The sequence below is a fragment of the Puma concolor genome, chromosome B2 (assembly GCF_028749965.1).
Source record: "Puma concolor isolate L17-30 chromosome B2, mPumCon1.1.hap2, whole genome shotgun sequence".
In the NCBI taxonomy this organism is placed as follows: Eukaryota; Metazoa; Chordata; class Mammalia; order Carnivora; family Felidae; genus Puma; species Puma concolor.
The window spans coordinates 98,156,068-98,175,189 of NC_141671.1; the positions used below are offsets into that span (position 1 = coordinate 98,156,068).

Here is a 19,122-nt window from a genome sequence, read left to right on the forward strand (position 1 = left end):
CAGACATGCATCTGGAGATTACGCTCTTGTCCCATAATTGCTTTTTCCTGGTTGTAGCCCTGCCCCCTCCCCTCAGCCACAGCGTTCCTAAGACCTGTTCTTGGTGCACCGCGCCTCTGTACCAGGGCCTCATTTACAAATGCCCCAAGTCTATTTTTCTCCCCCTGCTTTGACATAGTATTAACTACAGTCTAATTGCTGCTTCTTCATTCTGCCTTGGGTGTTCTGTTTTCTCGGCTGCCTTCCAGATTTCTCCTGAGGGTCAGCAGAGGGAAGGGGCCAGTGTTAGCACTCGGGCTGCCTTGTTACTAGGAGGCCTGTAGCCATAGTAACTGCAGCTAAGGGGAGATTTGAAATGTAGATATTTGGAACAGCCCGTAATCCCATCCGCTTTTGCTTTATGTCTGCTGTGCTGTCTCCCACATTAGAAAGGACTGGCCGTTGCAGAGAATAAAGGACACCTCCCTTACCATGACCTGCTGCATGGAGCTGTGCCTGGCTGCTGGCCTTGAAGGGTCAGGCAGTTTTCTGATGCTGCATCTATAAAGCTGGCTGCCTGTAGCTGAGCAAACCTTTTCTGTTAGCTGCAAACCAGGTGGGGCCCAGAGTACTGGAGGTGCTGCTGGGTCCCTGTTGACTTAAACAAAGGGTGTTTAGAGCCGGACTATGGCGATTGAAGCCTTCCTAAACTCATTCTCTCCCTGAGAAATATTCCTTCCCTTTTCTCTGCCTTAGAAGTAAGCTACCAGGGGCGCCTGGGTGGCGCAGTCGGTTAAGCGTCCGACTTCAGCCAGGTCACGATCTCGCGGTCCGTGAGTTTGAGCCCCGCGTCAGGCTCTGAGCTGATGGCTCGGAGCCTGGAGCCTGTTTCCGATTCTGTGTCTCCCTCTCTCTCTGCCCCTCCCCCGTTCATGCTCTGTCTCTCTCTGTCCCAAAAATAAATAAACGTTGAAAAAAAAATTTAAAAAAAAAAAAAAAAAAAAAAAAAAAAAAAGAAGTAAGCTACCAAAGGGATCTGCTGCTCAGCCACACACGAGCCTGCTCTTTTAAGGGGCAGACATTACACACAGTATATCTGTGAAGGGGTACACAATAAGGGTTGTCTTTTTCTCTGTGTATCCTTTTATACTTTGTATATTTTGTGTCACGTGCATATGTTACTAAAAAGTGAATTTTAATGAAATAAAGTTATGCTGAAAAATGTAAAGCAGAGTTCTCAAGCCTTGTATTTCTGGACGTTGATTTTAAATGTCCATACAGTTGGGCCAAACGGTCTTTTTTTTTTTTTTTTTTTTTTTTTAATTTTTTAATTTTTTTTTTTTATTTTGAGAGCACATGCGAGCAGGGGAGGGGCAGAGAGAGGGAGAGACAGAATCCAGAGCAGGCTCCACACTGCCAGCACAGAGCCCGACGTGGGGTTTGATCCCACAAACTGCAAGATCCTGACCTGAGTGGAAATCAAGAGTCGGACGCCCAACCGACTGAGCCACCCAAGCGCCCCAGTGGTTATTTATTTATTTATTTTTAAGTTTTTTAGACTTATTTTGAGATAGAGCACAAGCAGATAAGAGGCACAGAGAAAGACAGAATCCCAAGCAGGCTCCATGCCGTCAGCACAGAGTCCAATGCAGGGCTCGAACCCACAAACTGTGAGATCATGACCTGAGCAGAGATCAAGAATCTGATGCTTAACCGACTGAGCCACCCAGGCGCCCCAGTGGTCATTTATTTTCAATTAAATGCATAAGAACTACAGGAGGACAGATCCCCTAGATGATGCCTGTGTCAGCCCAACCTTCAAGCCCAGGGGAGAAGCAGTCTTCATGCCTACTTGTGGTGTGAGCCCTTCTGCTTCCCAGCCCAGAGAGGAGAATGTTAAGGTTTATCATCAGCTCCTGTGTGAGTTCCCATCTAGCTGCTCTAAGCTGTCTGGGTTGACCAGTATGGCATTGTGGCTAACAGGTGTGTGGTCCCATGTTTTGGACTGAATATTGGGCCCTTGAATGGGTGGGAGAACAAACATGAGCTTGCCCTGGTGAGGTACACATGTTTGACAGCCTGATGTTATGACTGCTACCTCAGAGAGCATTAACTGAAAATAAAGTAAAAGTGGCACCATACTTCTTAAATAGAAAACCTCCAGTCAGCTTTTAAACAGCCATGTGTTCTCCAGCTCACCTGGCTCTAAATAAATAAATGGCCGTGCGTACCCACTTAGAGTCCATGGCCCACACATGGGGTTGCTTCCTGCCTCCTTGGAAGCAGTGGTGAGAGGTCGGAGACGGCCCCAGTCATCCCTGGCTTATGTTACAGTAGAAGCAGCATCTGGCACCTGGGTCACTTTAGCTCCTTCCTGAGTCACTGGGCAGATCCCCTGGAATCCTGGGCTGCCAAGACCAGGTATCCACCATAGGCTGTCCCCAGCAACACTGATAGGACTGCCCTAGGACGTGGCCCTGAAGTACTCAACCCAAGGCTCCCATCTGGGCAAGAATGGGTTTGACCTCAGCCTTTTTAACCTACTGAGCCTGCATCCAACCCTACCCTCTTTTCTGTGGCATTCTGTCTTGGTGAATTGAGTCCTATCTTCTTGATGATGTGGCATCACTAGGGCTAATCAGTGTTAGGCCTTTTCTCTACCATTTCTCTAAGGGATACGCTGACTGTTCCACAGTGACTAATTTTCAACAAACTGCCCCGTCCCCAATTATGTAGTTCATCTGGGTTGAAATCAGTGAAAAGTTACACTGGAAATGGTTGTCTCAGTGCTGGTAGTAATTACTATGCACATATTCTCTAAGATTGTGCCCCACTCTCTTTGTTTCTTGTCATTGTTACCAAAACAAATGCCTCCATGTGTTTCCTTCAGTCGTCTAGTGGAGGTATTTGAGCCACACCACCCGGGCTGCCCATAGGAAGCCATCCAAGTCTGAAGGAAGGACGTGGACAGGATCGGGCACGTGTGTCTGGGGCATCCTGTGAGTGAGGCCCTTTCACCCGGAGGCACTAGGGATGAGGGAAAGCCTCAGAGGAATAACTGCCTTTCCTCACCTCCCCCTCTAGGGAGTGGTCACCTGGTGAAACTCAAACCAAGCATGTTTGTGGGGTGCCTGGTTGGGGGAGCTTTCGACTCTTGATCCCAGGGTCATGAGTTCAAGCCACACATTGGGTGTAGAGACTACTAAAAAAACAAAAAATAAAAGGACATTTGCATTGGCCTGTGTTTCCCAAAATGCAGTAAAGGCTGAGTTTTCTTTTAATTTTCAGGTGAAAGTGGGAGATGCATTGGATCTTCTAATTGGAGAGGATAAAGAAGCAGAAACAGAGACAGTGATGAGGGTTCTCCTGAAAAAAGTGTTGGGAGAGAAAACTGAAAGCGAGAAGTACAGAGTGGTGTTACGCCGGTGGAAAAAGTTAAAGTTGCCTAAAAAGAGTATGTCTAAATAAATGAATTGCTTTCTATCAATAAAGCTACTTTCGAGTGATGGGGGAAAGGGCCAGCTTAAAAAGAGGGCATTTTTATTAAACTTCTCTTGCCCTTAGTGGCTGTTTTGTGGAAATTGGGATCCATAGCTTGGAGACACTTCCCATGGCCTGGATTCCTCTCCAGGGCTTGATTTGTGCTCATTTTGACCTCGTTTTAGCCTCATGAGCATGAATGAGATGTGGGCTGAATGAATTAAGCCCAGAGAGGGTTTTAATGACTAGCCTGCTGTTCCCACATTAAATACGTCGGGAGTCCATGTAAAATAAACGGGCCTTGTTGTTTGTGCTTTCATTTCCATTTTATCCCTTTTGGCCAGCTTCCCTGGGTGCAGGCTTCTTAATGCAAAATCAAGTAATGTCAAGGTCACCCTTCATATCCTCGAGGGAGAACACTGGGGGACCCCCTTTCACCACCAGCCCTTCTGAATTACCAACGTGTGAGCTTTAATTCCCTTCAGAGGTTTGCCTTCAGAAGTATGGATAAGTTGTTCTAACTCATTCTAAAGGGGCTAGTTAGGGCCCATCTAAAATTAATTGTTTAGGTCAGGGGCAGCCAGAGGCCTTTTTATGGCACTCAGGAATGGTTTTTACATTTGTAAAGCACTGTTAAAAGAAAAGAAGGAAGGAATATATCACAGAGACCTTATGTAGCCCACGAAACTTAAGGTATTTAGTATCTGACCTTTGACAGAAGAATATGTGATGACCCTTCCCCCCTGCCCCAGTAAGCTGAGGGTTTGATTTTCAGATGAAAGTTGTTTTTAGTAGTAGGTTTCAGCTGAAACAGATTTTACCAATGAAGAGAACAAAGAATCAGAGAATCTAGTTCTCAAGAAGGTGTCATAAAAGGGGCCAAGCCTTAAAAAAAAATACAGTATTAGAAGGGACACAGGGGCACCTTGGTGGCTCAGTTGGTTGAGTGTCCGACTCTTGATTTCAGCTCAGGTTGTGATCCCAGGGTCATGAGTGGAGCCTGCTTAAGATTCTCTCCCTCTGCCCCCCTCTCTAAACATTTTTAAAATGTTTAAAAACTACAAGGGACACATACGTAATACACATGATCTAAGAAAAGGGCATCTGCAGAAATACTAGTTTGTAGTCTTCCAGGAACAGTTTCCTGGCACCAGAAGGTCAGCTCACTTAGAGACTTTATTAGACTGTGTCATGTAAAAGAGACTGGCTGTGTCTGGGTCTTTTTATTTGCCCTCCAGGAATTCTTAGGAATTCAGGTTAACTGACAGTGAAGAGAAACCTCTGTGGCCCAAAACAGTGGGATGTTTGGGCCCATGAGTCTGGAAGTCTTTACCACCTTGGATTTCTGAAGACTCAGGAAAATCGATTTTTATTTGAAAGCTCAAGTAAGCTCTCAGGAAGAAATATTACATACTGCCCAGTGTAATAAGGAATTTTTCTATCTTACCACTTGTTAACTGGACTTTGCTGACTTACTAGTAAAAACATGTTCGATTTCAACGTGAGTTAGTTATGAATTGTAATTTAAGAGATAAATGTCCATAGTTTTTCCCATTTCCTTTACCTCTCTCTGTCCCTGTCTCCCTCTCCCTCTCTTCTCCAGACTTGGGAAAGTTCTAGATATAGAAAGCCTAATTAGTATGGTGCAAGGCGGCATGATCTTGTGATGTGTCAGGGGTCCTGGTTTTTAGGCTCAGCCTTATCATCAGCAAGTTGGGTTACCTTGGTCATAGGTTGACCTTAGTCTCTCAGAGCTCCAGCTTCCTCATTGGTCAAATAAGGATCAGGATACTAACTGCCTTACCTTGTCCTGTGTTCAAATGAGGGAGAAAGTCAAGATGCGTCATATGAGGTAAGAGGAGTTGCTGCAAGCTACACAGTGGGAGGAGCCACTCACTAGTGAGGCTTTTAGAAGCCCTGTGGGTAATTACCATCTCACCCAGCTGCTTGCAGTGTTTGGTTCACTCCAGACGGTCTCTGTTTTAAAAAATCAAACTAAGAAAAGAAAAAAAAAAAAACCCTGATGGGAGAATGTTGGTTTGGTGACAACACGTGGCAAAAACTGATCTCTCACCGCTGTCTGCAGTACAAGGGACTTCAAACATATCTATGAAATCGCAGAAACAAAAGCAGTTCGTAAAGATTTGTAGAACTCTTGCAAGTTCACTCCATACTTGACCCCAAATGACGGTTGCTTTATAGTGCTACCCTGGTGAGGCCTCCTCAGTGAAAATTAAAGAAAATTTGAAAAGACTATGATGAAAGGATTAAAGATGTATATGTTTCCGCTGCAATGGTTCTCGACCAGGGTATCCCCCCCCCCCCCGGGGACATTTGGCACTGTCTAGAGACGTTGGGGAGGGGGCGATAAGGGCATCGAGTGGATAGAGACCAGTGATGCCTCTAAACCCCCACAGTGTAGGACACCCTCACAACAGAGTTGTCTGACCCCAACTGTCGGGAGAGATGAGCTCAAGACACCTGCTCTCATGGGATGACAAGGAAGAATTTTTTTTTTTAAGTTATGACTATTTTGGTGGAGGCTGATCTAGCGCTTATACCAGTAGTGATGGTTAATTCTTTCAAAGAAATGGCACTCCTCTAGGAAATATGATGCTAATTGCAGTTCTCTGCCAGACAGCATTCACGGTCTTTCCCGGAAAATTACATAGATGGCCAGGCAATCGTTTCATTATCTTTTTAGCATTTTGGAGAGAAAAGTAGACATTTGGGAGATACTCCTTCCTTAAGTCACAGTTTATTTGGTCAATGATAATTGAGGAGATGGGAACATAACTAGCATTTTCTAAGAAGCTAAAAAGGGAGCAGATGTCAGTTGGGTGGTGGTGATGTTCCGTGAACCATCTAAAGGATGCAGGGTACAGGCAAGTAGATTCACACTCTACTGAAGTTCTGCCTTATCTTGCTCCTATGTATTTGGGCTTTCAAAAAGCTACTGTTGGGTTCTCAGCTTACTGACACTCTCAAGGGAGTAGTGAAGGAAATTGCACACTGCACGGAGCAGACGCAGTGAGCGCAGTATGCATCTCCAAAACCTCGGCAGGTCCCACAGCAAGCCGGCAAGCAGCCACGGCAGTGTACTCACCTTGGAGATCAGCAGTCACCCCGAAACAGAATTGATGTTTCCCTTGGAGAGTCATTTGTTAAACATTTACCAGCACCTCAGGGGGTGGGCGGGGGCACACGCCCGGAAGTCTTTCCATTGGGAAATGCCCTAGCACCGGTACCCACCCCCCAAGCTATTCTTTCACATTTCTTTTTGCTCCTCTCTCGTTCTAGTTTATTTCCCTGTCCTCCTCTCATACGTTAGCCAAACAAGCTGATGTGTTTAATGTGTATCATTTTGTTTGCATGCTTTCTTGTAAAATGTGCTGTTCTTTTCATTTTGTATCTTACTTTTTCTACTCCGTGGTTTTGAAGCTCCATCCATGGCGCATCAATCTGTGGCTTCTCACTGCCTCGTGATACCAAAGCGCATCCACCACATTTTGCCTGCCCCTTCTCCCAGACTCTCCCCAGCTCCCCTCACCGCAAATAACAAACAGTGCTGCTTACTCGCCAGAACAGCTGAGCAAGGCTGCCTCCCACCAACAACACGTGAAAGTGCCTGCAGACGTAGCCTCATCCAGCCCCGGCATGATCCAGCTTTCTAACTTTTGCCCGACTAATGTAGGAGTAAAGAGTTATTTTTAACACGCATTCCTCATAAATTCTCTTTTCCTGCACAGGAAAGGCCCCCCCCAGCCTGCTGCTTCTGCCTTTGGTAGCTGCTGCTGCCTCATCTGAGGGCTCTGAAATTGGATGCAGCTTTCTGAGACTGCCGCTTTCCTGTTCCTCCCAAAGACCTGCTTGTTTGCCTAAGTTGTTCATTATTTAACAGACCAGGTATATCAAAAGCAGACTGGTCAAAGTGTGATTTTTGCATGGTCTTGACATGGATCACTCACGGTGCACTTCTTCATTCTTGATGTGTAGAGATGGCAATTCTTCCCAATGGGCTTTCTATCCTGGGACTTTATTCTTAAAGCTGGTGAGACCTTCCCCAAGGCAGATAAGCGAAGCCCCAAGAACTGCAGTCAGGGTAGAACAGCAAGTGTCTAAAATGGGCAATTTCTGTTGAGAGGCCTGGACTGGTAACGCCCACTTCCAGAGCCCCACTCAGAGGGGTTACTACCAGATACTTCCTTCCCCATGCCATGTGTAGAATTTTCTTTAGGATTGTAGGGGAGATCCCTTAACCCTTGATTCTGAGACAGATACACAAAAGGTGAGGCTAAAACGAAGTCAGCTCTGCGTTCAAGCAACACAAGCAGTGTGAACCCGAAAAGAAGGCACCCATCACCAGGGGTCTTACATATACCGAAGTGTATGCCCCATCATGCCTGAACTGTGTCTGTGCTGAGACTTCTGCTTGTCCAAACCCAGGAGGAGACTTCAGTTGAACACCTTGTGTCAGAAAATAGCGGGGACTGAACACCAGGAAGACCAAGGCCGTCCGGTCCTGCAGCCAGCATTCACAGCATCTTAGCAATGTTTCAGTCTGTGAGAAGCAGGAGAGTCAGGAAACTGGGCCTGCAGGTGCCTCGGGCCAGACTCCAGCCTTGTTCCATCTGCATTGGCCTCAGCTGTCTACACTGAGCCAGGGAGCCAAGCTTCCCAGTCTGCTTATACCCACCGTGCATCTTGAAAGTCCATTTCAGGCAAGAGATGTTAGGTTTTGTGTTTACTATCAGAGTCTTCTCTCTCCAAGGCCTCTTAGCTACCAACTAGTGAGTTTGGGACTTGTCAGAGTCATGGAACAGTGCCTAGGAGATAACAGACATTACAAATATTTTTGCAGAAGGAATGAACTTCCTTTAGAAGCAGACATGGTTCTTACCGCATCCCTTGTTCTGTTTCCTGCTTTGACAGGTTTCCTGAGTCAAACACGCACTCAGGCAGATTCAGAAACTGTGGACAGTCAGCAAAACCCTGAATTCAATGGTAGGAGACCCCTAGGCAGAAAGATGGGGAAATTTACTGCACTCAGCCACACTAGCGGCAGTGCAGAAATTAGGAACACAGACTTTGGAGTCAGATACTGGAGTCAGACTGGTCATCACTGGCACCCCCCAGCTCTGCCAGCTTCATGACCTTGACCTCTGGAAGCATCCCCATCTGTAAAATGGGGTATGGAAACATCTACCCCACAGGGTTTCTGTGAGGACTGAATGACATGTCAAATCCCTAGCATGTTCCTCACCTATTACAGGGCTCAGAAAAATGGGAGCTCTTACAAAAACATCAACTCTGTGTAATTTAAAAGCCCACTGTCACTTTTGACTACACAGTCATCACACTGTAGGAGCTTCTGGAAGGACCGGGCTGTGGCATTAATGTCTCAACATCTGTCAAGGATACAGTTCACCATGAGGACTACAAACTGTATTTAGAACAAATCAATTCTTACTCCTTAAAATCAATGAACAGGCTTCCTCCTGCAAAAGTGCTCTGGCAAAAGCCATCACGTTTGGCCACTGCCCCTAAGTCTTGATGTATTCGTGAACCTGCTTCTTCCCACTGACCTAAAAGCTAAGGTTTAGTTTATCGCTAGTTAAGAAGCAGTTTTATTGCAACAGGAAACCACTTATTTCAGCTCAGATCTATTTCTAATGATCAGTTAAGTGCTAAGCCTTCGGCTTCCTTGATATTCACAGCATGTTTTGTGAGGTCACTAGCGCAGTTCTGGGTGTGCCGTGGACCAGCAGGACCAGCATCACCTGGGAACTTATTAGAAATGCAAATGCTTGGGCGCCATCCAGACCTGCTGCGGCAGAATCCCTGGGGATGGAGCCCACTGATCTGGTTTGACATGCCCTCTGCTGGTTCTGACCCTACCCGATGCTGATAGAATATTACCCAGATCCCTTACCAGTGCATCCAACCCCTAGCCGCTGAGGGCCAGCTAACCGCTCACGGCAGCCCTTCTGGAGCGGGCCCTTGGCCATCCTACTGGGCAAGCTACCCTTTTCCCTGGGAAACACCTCTGACAATAACCAGCCAGCCCCTCTGCCTCAGCTGGGTCTAATTATGCCAAATAACCCATATTCTAGGTCTTCCCTGTATGGGGATGAAACTGGACTGCAGTGGAGACTACACTCTTGCTCCTGGCCTTCCCTGCCCCCCCGCCCCCTTCTCCTGAGGGCACACCCACAACCAATCTCTCAGGGATGCCCTCAGGCTCCGCCCCTAGAGAACCTGACCCTCGGCAATTACTTTCACAAATTCTCCCCAAATTTGCTCCCTATTACCAGAACAGGGGTCTCCACAATCGCCAGTGATTTCACACACGGCAATTCTAAAACCAGCACACCCATATCTAAGATCGAATTGGGGCTTAGAGGATGTGGGTGATAAAGGACACCACTGACTTGCATTTGTTTTTGGATCTGAATCTTTGTGTGTTGTGACCCAGGGATGCTTTAGTACCCAGGATGGTGTGGTATCGTAGGAATGGACATACGGGTTTAAACCCTGACACCGCCATCTGCCAGCTGTGTGAACTTGGGCAAGAAACATACTTCTTTCTGCTTCCTTAGCACAAAACAGATAATAGTGCTCAAGACACTGAGTTTTTGTGAGAATCAAATGAGATAGTATGTACACCATTCAGGGCCATACCTTTCTTAACAGGCACAATTATGGGACTTACCTCACAGGGTTTTCGAGAGGATCATAAGGTACGGTTCTTGGTGTGCCTGGCATGTGGCTTATAGTCAGTGAACGTTAGGTGCCATTACAGCGAGTAGGCAGTGAATGTTCATTCCTTTCCCACCACTGGCCGGAGGGGGGTGGGGGGCGGTAACTCACTTAGAAGCTCCCTGAGCGTCGATTGCACCTCACCATTCCAGTGATCGTAATAATTTAGTGTGCAGTTCTTACCTCTGAGAACTAGATTTGGTAAGTAAGCTCCCATATATTGAAATTCTGTGACTTTTTCTTTTTGGTAGAAAACGAACATACCTACAGCCAGAATGAACGAATTTAGTCTTCCTTCACGTCTTGCTTAAACTTGCTACTCCAGCCCCTGACCCACCCTAGCCTGCTGAGGAGGCTTACACACACACACACACACACACACACACACACACACACGTCAGGATTCACAACTGAGCACACAGCGGCTGTAGGAAAAGTGTTCCAATCACAAGCCACAAATTCCTTTGTATCTTTGTGACCCCTGGGCCAAAAACGTTTCTCTGACAACTTGAGATACTATTTTTACTACAAATATTAAAGTTAGTAATTTGTCATTAGCCAAACAGAAGAGGTGAGAGGAAACACGCATCCTTCCTTTTGTTATCAGGTAATCATATTAGTTTTGAGGAACTAAATCCCATTTGATCCAAAAAAAAAAAAAAAAAAAGTGCCGTGAAGCTCTGCTACCTTGGCAGCAGGGCTGGTCTGGCACCTGACCAGGAAAGGTATGAAAAGGTCAAATGTACCTCCCACTATGTGGCCAGGAAGTGGTTTGTGTAGAAAAGGGCTAGGACTTATTTGGCGACCTCTCATTCAGCGGTGGCCAACTGCAATCCTCTGTGGGCTGCAGCCCTACAGGCAGGGTGGCAGCCCCAGAGGCTGGGATCCCCCCTGAGCGGTCACGCCCTCCCCTGGGAGGGGGGAAGACAAACCAACAAACCGACCGACACAGGTTCTGGCAGACCTGTGCCCTAAGAAAACAAGATGTTGCAAACACCATATTTTTTTCTAGTTTTATAACATTTTATATAACTCATAAAACAGTGCTTGTATAAAAATTCACACACAGTTGCTAGAGAGCATACAATTTCCAAAAATGTCCTGGGTTTTTGTTACATTCAGTTTTCTAAGGATGCACTCAAATCAATGGTAAAATGCAGACATTATGTGGTATTTCATTATCTTTGGTAAAACTATTCCCATTATTTTGTCTCCTCACAGTATTAACTCTGATATCCACTTTGTGCAGGGTCTGCTATCACTAGGATGTCAGAAAAACATTAAGGCTGGATCTACACGAGGCAAGTATTTCCAAACGGCAGGAACAGCCCCTTGGCCCCCACGTCCACCGCACGCCGCTCCCCACACAGCCAGGCAGGGTGAGAGGTCGCAGTGACTTCTCACCGGGGGTCTCAGGACCCCATCCCAATCAGACAAGAAGCAAACATTGTGGGGGGGGGGGGAGGAAAGGGGTGGAAACTGAGGCCATCTCTGTAGGAACGCAAGTGGCCATGCTGCGGTGTGTGGTCAGGCCAGTGACTCTTACCATTGAAACAGCTAATCCTTTCACCACTAAGTAGATCCCATTGGTTGGTTGATGATTGCTGCTGATGCGGCACCCCCTCCACCCAAACTTAAGGAGAAAGGAAGATTTGGGGCCAACGCTGAAGGGGGAGGGGCACACTTTTGCCCATGACACTAGACAACTTTATTCCCTGTCAAACATTTGTTGTCATGTAGACACAGCCAAAGTGAACTGAAGCAGGATTAGAACAGTACATTCATGACTACCTTCATACATTCTTTTAAAACTTACTAACAGAGAAAACGAGGGACACTACCACCTACTGTGACTGGCTATTTTACTTACCATCAGAATGTGTCCGTGCTAATTCTTTAGTTCTCCAGATACGAAGAAAAAAATAACCCCAAAACAAACAAGTAAAAACCCATGAATTTAGATGGGGAGGGGGACGGGGTTTACCAACACATTTTATGGAAAACATTAAATTTTGAAAAAAGTTAAGTATTTTGTACTTCTATTGCTTCGTGTAAAAAACTGCCCTGGAGCCTTGGAGCCCACCTGTATGGCTGGAGAACTGAGGACACCATACAGACAGACACCTGCAGGTGTTTCCTGGTGAGACAGTCCAGAGGGACAGGAAACGACTTCCCAGAGTGCGTCCACCTCTCTTCTCTAAAAGGGACTCTAAGATTTGGGGCGGGGGTGGGGTGGGGTGGGGTGGGGTGGGGAGGAGAAGCCCTACGCAGGAAACGTATTAAGGAAACCACCAAAATAACAGCTTCCAAAAACTGAACATGCTCTAGGCTGTGAAGAAACACATTTCATTCCTAGAACCTGTTGATTTCTCTAACGTGGGTAGATAGGACTTTGCGTTATTAATAAATGATTGTGCTTCTGAAGTTGCAGGGTCAGAGTCCACCCTCTAGAAAGCAGGGCAATTTTCGCATGGCTTGGAATCCTCTTGGACACATCCTAGAGACCAGAACAAATTCCATGGCACTCTCCAACCAACAGGGCTGGCGGGCGAGAGCGCCACCGCCATCTTTGGGTAGGGCGCGTGCACGCGCATACGCGCACGTGTGTGTTGGAGAGACTAAGGCATAGAGAAAGGCCCAAGTGAGGAGGAAAAAGTGAGTTTCCTGGATGCTCTAGTCCCTTCTTTCCAGGCACAAAGAGGCTGAGCTTGTTATTCCTATAGGCCCCCTTCATCCCACTTAAGTTGTTTCGTAGGAAGAAAATGTATGTGCACGTGTGGGTGGGTGTGGGTGTAGGTGAGAGAGTCCTTAAGTCCCTGTGCATTTCTAAATTGCAATAATTTAGGGCTGCAGTTTCAACAGAAATAATCTGTAAGTGACATTTAAAAGCGAATTTACTAAAGTTAGATCAGCAACTTTACATTGCTCAAAATCTTGTCATAAAAAAAAAAAAAAAAAGCCCTCTGGGTGTAGGCAAAATTACGTCAAATAGCCACCGGAACTGAAGTCCTTATCGGTTGTATAAAGAAAATTCACAGATTGTTTCGATTACTTCTGCATTTTAAGGTAGCAAAACATTAAGCCACTAGGCTATTCAATCAGCAACATCCCACAAGGGTTTTAGGACTACCCTGTGTGATTCAGTTCATTTTCCGAGTTTCTGGTAGGATGTATTCAGCTTGGGTTACACTGTCTCCTTTCCCTCGTAGGGATTGGGACCCCAAAGTCAGGTAGATAAAGGTATTGTTTTTCAGGACTTTACGTGCTGGGGAATTTCCCGATTGGTAGTCCTGGAGAGTATGCCACTGGCCTGGAGCAGTCTGGCCTTCCCAACCAGTGAGGAGAGGAGATGTCTTACTCCGAGGCCAAGTGACTGGCCAGGTGTAGGGCGGCAGAGCTCCTAGGGGGTCCGAGGGGACAACTGAGTGGACTCTGGCAAGGGACAGGGGAAGCCCCATTTGAATGACCTGTGACCTTCCAATGCCAAATATCCCCAAGAGGGCCCGAGGCCTGGGCTTGCCCTGAGGAACAAGGATGTGCTACCGACCGGAGGGGCTAACACTGAGGTGTGGTGAGACCACCAGACAGCTCCCAGAACCTGGGTGTCACACAGATACATACACGGAAAGTAAACAGCTTTGGTGAGCCCAAAGGGGCCCATCCTTAAATCAAACAAGAAGCTAAACACCCACACAGACTGTTTTCCAAGGAAATGTGTCTGCCCCTCCAAACAGCATCCTTGTGTAGAGAGGGAAGGGGGCAGTGGAAGGACACAGCTCAAATGACATTGTGTACGTGTTTCCACGTCTATCTACATTCATATCATCATCATCATCATCATCATCATCATCATCCAGTGTTCTCGTCTACAGAGAGTGAGCACGACATTCTACCCACATGGCAACTACAAACAGGCCAGGCCGTGTGAGGCCCCTTCCTCAGCACCACAGTGGAAGGGAGAACGCGACCATGGTGGGAAAGGACATCACACTATTTCATCCCTTCTACTGCCATCCAGGGGGCATCTTGATCCTTCTAAAATCAGATGTAAAAGACAAGGTCAGGAAAATTGGTCTCTGTGCCACCTGAAGCTATTATTGGCCATCATGCATGAACATGGCACTTATAAAAATTTCATAAATCTGAAACCATCTTAAAAAAAAAAATCCCAGCAACTGAAGTCATCTTACAGTACTTCATCTCAAATATTTAAAAGATATTTTTTCTAAGTAAAATGGCCCCCAAAGAGCCCAATGATTTTTTTTTTAAAAAAGGGTTTCTTTTTAATTAAAAAAATTTTTTGATAAAAATGGAAGATGTAAAATGTGGGCAGAGGAACAAGAGAGTTGCTGAATATGCATCTGAAATTGCAGGGGGGTGGGGGGACACAGCCCAGGAGAGGACCACTCCTGAGGCCTCCCTACTCTCACGGCTCAGCTCTCCCCAACTCCTGCGGCACCACTGGGGCACAGGACAAAAGTCGTGAGCAGGAGAGACCGAACGCAAGGCTTCTTTCCTGTGGTTGGGTGGTGTTCACGTGTGCAAATGTAGTAAGCCACTCCCCACTGACATAAGGTGCGTGTCTGTGGATACCATTCACTGCTCCAAAAGAACGCTCAGTCCCCGGGGCGCCCGTCACTTCTCCACTTTCTTGGCTTTCTTCAGGATGTCGCACTTTTTCCTGTTGGGGCGGCGGCACCGCTCGTCGATGCTGGGGATACACTCGTAGTGCCACACCTCCTCCATCTTCTCCACCGGGTAGACGGCCTCCACGTAATGCCGGATGAGCCGCAGCCGCGTCGGATCCAGCTGCTTCTTGTTGCAGGCGCCGGAGTGGTTGTACTGCAGCCGGAGGTTCTCGGCGGTGAAGAGTTCCGGAAAGAGCCTGACCAGGAGCCGGGCGGCGAAGTTGCCCACGGAGAGGCTCTGCTGCACGATCTCACGCACCTCCTTGTCCGACAGCAGGTACGGTGAAGGCACCGGGAAGTCGGGCGAGGGGACCACCAGCTCGTCCAGGGGGATCTTGCAGAAGTCCTTGCTGCTTCTCTCAGGCGGCAGCGGGGGACCCTCAAACTCCTCTCGGAACCTCTCGGGGTTGATTGCATAGCTCGCCAGGTCCCTGCACTCGGGGCCCGGCACGTGCACCTTGCGCTGCTGCTGGTAGGAGCGCCGCTGCTCCGTGTCCCGGCGCCGGCAGCGCTCGTCCAGCTTGCCCACAAACTCCAGCGTCCACACGCGATCGTTCTTGGCGCGGGGGTAGAGCAGCTGCACGTAGTGGCGGATGAGCTTGATGCGCGACGGGTCCAGCTGCTTCTTGCCCAGCGAGCCGCTGCAGTTGTACTGCTTTCGCAGGTTCTCGTGCGTGAAGAGCTCGGGGAAGAGGTGCACCAGCAGGCGCGAGGCGAAGTTGCCGATGGACAGGCTGCTCTCGTAGATGCTGCGCAGCTGCTCCTTGCTGAGCAGGCAGTCGGCGCCCGGCACCTCGAAGTCAGGCTGCGGGATCTCCAGCTTGTCGAAGTCGATGGGCACCAGCCAGATCTTCTTGGAGCGCCGGCCGGGCCGCTCGCCCTCGAAGCTGTCTTCCACCTTGACCACGGAGATGTCGTCCGGCAGGCTGGAGGAGTCGTAGCAGTCGTCCCGCGCGGGCTCGCCCTCGCTGCCCCCGTCCAGCGCCAGGCCCTCGAGCTCGTCGTTGAGGCGCTGGGCGCACTGCTGCAGCCAGGCCTCCTCCTCCTGCATGTCGGGGAAATAGATCTCCGTGTAGTTGCGGATGATCTGCAGCCTCTGCGGGTCCAGTTCCTGCTTGCCGCCGTCCCCATAGCAGCTGTACTGCTCGCCCAGCTTCCGGTGGTCGAAGAGCTCGGGAAAGAGCCGGTGGAGAAGGAAGACGGCAAACTCCCCGGGGGACGATGCTTCGTCCAGGAACTCGGTGAGGTCCTGCGTGTCCACCACGTGGTCGGAGGCGATGGTGCTGCTCCGGTCCAGGGACAGGGCCTCCTCCTGGTCCTTGTTGTCCAGGAAGTGGCCGGCATCCACCTGCTCAGCCTCAAAGAAGCCGGGGACCTGGCCGCCGGGCTGGCTGTCCTCCATCTCCCGCTGCGCCCAGAAGCGGCTGAAGAAGTCGTTCAGCTGGGGCAGACACTCGGCCTGCCACACGGCCGTGTCCTTCACCGAGGGGTAGTAGACCTCCACGTAGTTGCGGATGAGCTGCAGGTGCAGCGACTCCAGCTTCCGCTTGGCCGCGAAGCCGCAGGCACTGCAGCCGCGGGAGAAGTCCACGTCGCTGAACAGCTCGGGGAAGAGCTGCACCAGCAGGCGGCAGGCGAGGTCACCGCCCGACAGGCTCTGGTCCACGATCTGCTTGAGCTCGGCCGCCGTGAGCTGGTACTCCGGGGGCGGCTGGAACTTGGCCACCATCTCGGTGGGGCTCACCTGCTTCTTGATGCGGCTCACCTCCAGGGAGAGCAGGTCCACCTTGCTGTGCAGCTGGGACATGTTGGAGGACAGCGTGTTGAGCATGTAGAACATCTTCTGGATCAGAAAGTAGATGTTGGGGTCACCGTCGGTGGCCGCTGCGGCGCTGCCACAGTCCCGCTTCTGCGGCTCGTTCAGGAGCCGCAGCGGCGAGGGGCTGTTGCTGGAGTTTGCCTTCTCGAAGAGCTCGTACGTGTTGAGCATGTCCCCGGCGGGAGGGTTCTTCTTCTCCATGATCTTGTGCGAGATGCCATACAGAGGCTTCTTGTAAGAGGGGGTGGTCACCTCGCCGCAGGGCTCCTCCTCGCCAGGCCACGCGGAGCCCAGGTTCTTGCCCCTGCTGGCCTGCTCTCCGTTGCCCTGGCAGGGCGAGCAGTTCTCCCGGTTCCGCATGCCTGCTAGGAGCGCCTGGAAAACAAACACTGTGTTAGGGTGTTCCGGTTTACTACATGAAACCCAGGTCTCGGTCACACGGAGGTGCCAAGGTCAATCTTGGAAGCACTCGAGAAAGCACCACCCTCGCCCCTATTCACTCTGCTGGTCTGGGAACGCACAGCTAACACAAACCTGCACCCCTGTGCCAAAAGAGCTCGCTCTTCCTGCTTCCTAAGAGAGGCTCGGCCTGGACCTGAAAGGCGTCAGCTTCCTGCAGGACTCCGGTGCTGCACTTCCTGCACACAGGGCCTGAGGGGCAACAGTGCTGCTGGGGGCGGGAGACGCCACAAGGACTAGAGAAGCCCCTGAGGTCACCTCACTGACCCGGGCCTCCGTCTGCTCTCAGGAAGGCATAAGGACTCCTGCCCACAGCAGCTCCAGAAGGCAGCGGCATGTCTTCCAGTCCACAGCCTCTAGGAGAACAGGCGTCTCCACTCCAGATGGCTCCCGAGGTGCACAGTGGCACATACGCACAGGAGAACTGGGGTCTGCTGCAACTCTACCACCGTCTGGAATGACATCTTATCTCAGACCGGAAAAGGGCTGGCCCAGAACTGTCCCGGGGCCTGTGCAACTGTGGATTCCGTGACGTGATGGGCTCGCCCAGGTGTCTAAGTCACCGTCTCCCGTTGGTCCAGCGGCCCTTCTCAAGCAGATTGCAGGAGACGAGTAAGCCCCGATGTCTTAAGGCAGCCACCGTACATAATGAATGCCTCTCCTATGTATCTACAAGGGTACTTGCCATGTACTATCCAGCCTTGCTCAGCAAAGGACACTGAGAGAATTAAACCCTACCAAATTGATTTTCAGGGATGATTTCCTCAACTCGCCCAAGGATAGCAGGGAAACTCGTCAAGTCCACTGTTGCAGGACTCCCAGGGCAACAGTGGACTTGGGGTCTTTAAAGACCCCAAGCCTGAGTCCAGCCTCCACAGCCAGACAGCCATCACCCTGGCCATCTAAGAACCCAGAGTGCTTGCTGCTTTCACCGGTGGTCTCCCCTGCTGCCAGGCCCTGGACAGGCCAAGAGGCTTATTTACGTATATGTGGACAAGTGATTTTCAACACAGGCCCAAAGGAGATTCAGGAGAGGAAGGACAATCTTTCAGCTAACGATGCCGAACAGCTGGACATAGATATGCCAAAACAAACAAAAACTTCCAGCCTACACGCACCATGTAAAAAAATTAATTTAAAGTGGATTGTGGGTGTAAATGTAAAACCTAATTTAAAATTCTAACACTTCTAGAAGACATAAGAGAAATCCTTTATGACCTTGGTTTAGGCAAATATTTCTTGGACATGACACCACAAGCACAATCCGTAAGAGAAGAAAACTGACAAACTGGACTTCATCAAAACCACAAAAACTTTTGCTCCTTAAAAGACAATATTAAAAGAAAGAAAAACAGCTCACATTGGAAGAAGTATTGTCAAGCCATCTATCTGATAAAGGAGCTTAATCCAGAATACATAAAGAACTCTCACTCAATAATGACATACAACTCAATTAATGATTTCAATAGCCACTTCGAACAACATATATAAATAGCAAATAAGCGTGCAAAAAGATGCTTATTAGTAGCAGGCAAGTTAAAACCCACTCGGAGATACCTCATCACTCCTACCAAAATGGGTACAAACAAAAAGACAATACCAAGCGCTGGAAAATGTAAAGGAACTGAAGCCCTCCCATACTGCTGGTGGGGGGTATGATATGGCATAACAATTGGTAGTTTCTTAAAAAGATAAATATACATGGCCCATACGACTTGGGTATTTCATTCCTAGATATTTATTTACCAAGGGAAAAGAAAGCAGTTAATCACACAGAGATTTGTACACAAATGTTCATGGCAGCCCTATTTGTAAAGAGTCCAAAGCTGGAAACCCAAAATTTTATCAACAAGTATACAGATAAACAAACTGTGCTATATTCATAGGATGGAATACTACTCAGCAACAGAACTCATACATGTACTACTACTCATGAGG

The 19,122-nt window shown here is 48.8% G+C and overlaps 2 protein-coding genes across 8 annotated transcripts in view; one reads left to right on the top strand and one right to left on the bottom strand.

The window, feature by feature from the left end:
- MTRES1 (mitochondrial transcription rescue factor 1) overlaps positions 1-11,659 on the top strand; it is a 24,379-nt gene extending 12,720 nt beyond the window's left edge. For 3 of the 7 annotated variants that reach the window (XM_086707525.1, XM_086707524.1, XM_086707527.1), the window contains exons 4-5: positions 3,268-3,433; positions 11,468-11,641. In XM_086707525.1, coding sequence (XP_086563651.1) covers positions 3,268-3,433; positions 11,468-11,502 — 201 coding nt within the window. In that variant the 3' untranslated portion in view covers positions 11,503-11,641. Of the gene's footprint in view, positions 1-428; positions 767-3,267; positions 3,547-11,467 lie in introns of those variants that run through there. The other 4 variants (XM_025925696.2, XM_086707530.1, XM_086707528.1 and 1 more) reach the window with 3 other exon arrangements.
- The window catches only part of BEND3 (BEN domain containing 3), a 35,541-nt gene continuing 27,636 nt past the window's right edge, over positions 11,218-19,122 (bottom strand). The window contains exon 4 of the mRNA XM_086707523.1: positions 11,218-17,100. Coding sequence (XP_086563649.1) covers positions 14,854-17,100 — 2,247 coding nt within the window. The 3' untranslated portion in view covers positions 11,218-14,853. The remainder of the gene's footprint in view (positions 17,101-19,122) is intronic.